At 62.4% G+C, this 3,089-nt stretch overlaps 1 protein-coding gene across 1 annotated transcript in view; it reads left to right on the forward strand.

The window, feature by feature from the left end:
- The window catches only part of LOC121356523 (potassium-transporting ATPase alpha chain 1-like), a gene marked incomplete at its 5' end in the record, with an annotated part of 4,783 nt that extends 3,088 nt beyond the window's left edge, over positions 1–1,695 (forward strand). The window contains 3 exons of the mRNA XM_041473071.1: positions 576–677; positions 985–1,076; positions 1,428–1,695. Coding sequence (XP_041329005.1) covers positions 576–677; positions 985–1,076; positions 1,428–1,456 — 223 coding nt within the window. The remainder of the gene's footprint in view (positions 1–575; positions 678–984; positions 1,077–1,427) is intronic.
- Positions 1,696–3,089: the final 1,394 nt, after the last annotated feature.

The raw sequence follows: 3,089 nt of genomic DNA on the forward strand, positions 1-3,089 counted from the left end.
GGAAATTGGAGAATTTGGGGACACCTGGGCACACCTGGGCACACCTAGGGGCAGTGAAATGGGGAAAAAACGGTGAAAATTTGGGAAAAATTGGTGAAAATTGGAGAATTTGGGGACACCTGGGCACACCTGGGCACACCGGGGACGGGTGTGACACACCTGGGCACAGTGAAATGGGGAAAAAACAGTGAAAATTGGGGGAAATCAGTGAAAATTTGGCTAAAATGGGTGAAAATTGGGGGGAAATGGGTGAAAATGGGGGAATTTGGGCACACCTGGGCACGCCTGGGCACACCTGGGCACACCTGGGAATGGGGCAAGGGGGGAAAACCAGTGAAAATTGGGGGGAAATCGGTGAAAATTTGAGGGAAATCGGTGAAAATTGGAGAATTTGGGCACACCTGGGCACACCTGGGCACAGCTGGGATGGGTGTGACACACCTGGGCACACCTGGGGGCAGTGAAATGGGGAAAAAACAATGAAAATTAGGGTGAAAATTGAAGAATTTGGGGACACCTGGGCACACCTGGGCACACCTGGGCACGCAGGTGACACAGGTGTGTCCCTCCCGCAGGAACAGGACGCTGCTGGTGGCCATCGTGTTCCAGGTGTGCATCGGCTGCTTCCTCTGCTACTGCCCCGGCATGCCCAACGTCTTCAACTTCATGCCCATCAGGTGAGCCCGCACCTGGGCACACCTGGGCACACCTGGGCGCACCTGGGGGCACCTGGGCACACCTGGGCACACCTGGGAACCCCCTGGGCACACCTGGGAACCCTGTGAACACACCTGGGCAGCCCCAACACACCTGGGCACACCTGAACACACCTGAGCACACCTGGGAACCCTGAAAATCGCCTGGGCCCACCTGGGTGTCCCACCTGGCCAGGTTCCTGTGGTGGTGGGGCACACCTGGGGCACACCTGGGGCACACCTGGGCACACCTGTGTGTCTCACCTGTCTCACCTGTCTCACCTGGCAGGTTCCAGTGGTGGTTGGTGCCGATGCCCTTCGGGCTCCTCATCCTCGTCTACGACGAGATCCGGAAACTCGGAGTGCGGAGACACCCGGGCAGTGAGTGACACACCTGGGGGCACCTGGGGGCACCTGGGGGCACCTGGGGAACACCTGGGGGCACCTGGGGAACACCTGGGCACACCTGGGGGCACCTGGGGGCACCTGGGCACACCTGGGGGTACCTGGGGGCACCTGGGCACACCTGGGCACACCTGGGGGCACCTGGGGGCACCTGGGGAACACCTGGGCACACCTGGGCACCCCTAAACCTCACCTGGGCACACCTGGGCACACCTGGGGGTACCTGAGGGTACTTGGGCACACCTGGGCACAGCTGGGGCACGCCCAGCACACCTGGGCACTGCCCCACCCTCACCTGTCCGGGTTCTCTCCCCCCTCCCCCCCCAGGTTGGTGGGATCGGGAGCTTTACTACTGAGAGGCACACCTGGGCACAGCTGGGCACAGCTGGGCACACCTGGGCACAGCTGGGCACACCTGGGCTCACCTGGGCACACCCGGGACCCCCCCGGACACCTGGGCACACCTGAGACTCACCTGGGACCCTCCTTGGACACCTGGAACTCACCTGGGACCCTCCCTGAACACCTGGGCACACCTGAGACCCCCCGTGGACCCTCCCTGACCACCTGGGGCTCACCTGGGACCCCCCTGAGACACACCCGGATCTCACCTGGATACCTGGAACCCACCTGGAACCCACCTGAGACCCACCTGGGATACCTGGGACCCCCCTTGGACCCTCCCTGAACACCTGAGACCCACCTGGGATTACCTGGAACCCACCTGGAGCCCACCTTGAACACCTGGATCTCACCTGAGACCCACCTGGGACCTTCCTTTGATACCTGGAACCCACCTGAGACCCGCTGTGAACACCTGGAACCCACCTGGGATACCTGGAACCCACCTGGAACCCCCCTGTGAACACCTGAGACCCACCTGGGACCCTCCCTGGACACCTGGAACCCACCTGGGACCCACCTGGGATACCTGGGACCCTCCTTTGATACCTGAGACACACCTGGGACCCACCTGGGATACCTGAAATCCACCTGGAACCCACCTGGGACCCTCCCTGGACACCTGGGACCCACCTGGGACCCCCCTGAACACCTGGGACCCACCTGGGACCCCCCCGGGAATACCTGGGACCCACCTGGGACCCTCCCTGAACACCTGGAGCCTACCTGAGACCCACCTGGATCTCACCTGAGACCCACTTTGAACACCTGGGACCATCCTTGGATGCCCCCCTTGACACCTGGAACTCACCTGGGCCCCACCTGGGACACCTGAAATCCACCTGGAACCCACCTGGGACCCCCCCTGAACACCTGGGACCCACCTGAGATTACCTGGAACCCACCTAGAACCCACCTGGGATACCTGAAATCCACCTGGAACCCACCTGGGACCCACCTGGGACCCCCCTGTGAACACCTGGAGCCCACCTTGAACACCTGGATCTCACCTGAGATCCCCCTTGGACACCTGGGACCACCCTTGGACCCCCCCCGGACACCTGGGACCCACCTGGGCCCCTCCCCGCCCACCTGGACTCGTTCCCCTCCCCCACCCCCCATGTACCCCCCCAATAAAGGCGCAGGTGACTCGGGCAGGTGCGTCCAGGTGCGTTTATTGCTCGGGGGGGGAGGGAGGGAGCACACCTGGGCCACGCCCACCGCACACCTGGCCACGCCCACTGCACACCTGGCAGCCATTCACACACCTGGGAGAGACTCACATACCTGGGAGCCATTCACACACCTGGGAGCCATTCATACACCTGGGCCACGCCCACTGCACATCTGGGCCACGCCCACTGCACACCTGGGAGCGACTCACACACCTGAGCCACGCCCACTGCACACCTGGGAGCCATTCACACACCTGGGCCACACCATCCAGGTGTATCTCAGGTGTGCCCAGGTGTGCCCAGGTGTGTCCATTGTCCATCCAGGTGTGTCAATGTCCATCCATGTGTCTCCAGGTGTATCTCAGGTGTATCTCAGGTGTGTCAATGTCCATCCAGGTGTCTCCAGGTGTAT

This window comes from Pyrgilauda ruficollis, unplaced genomic scaffold (genome assembly GCF_017590135.1).
Source record: "Pyrgilauda ruficollis isolate IOZ18807 unplaced genomic scaffold, ASM1759013v1 scaffold1099, whole genome shotgun sequence".
In the NCBI taxonomy this organism is placed as follows: domain Eukaryota; kingdom Metazoa; phylum Chordata; class Aves; order Passeriformes; family Passeridae; genus Pyrgilauda; species Pyrgilauda ruficollis.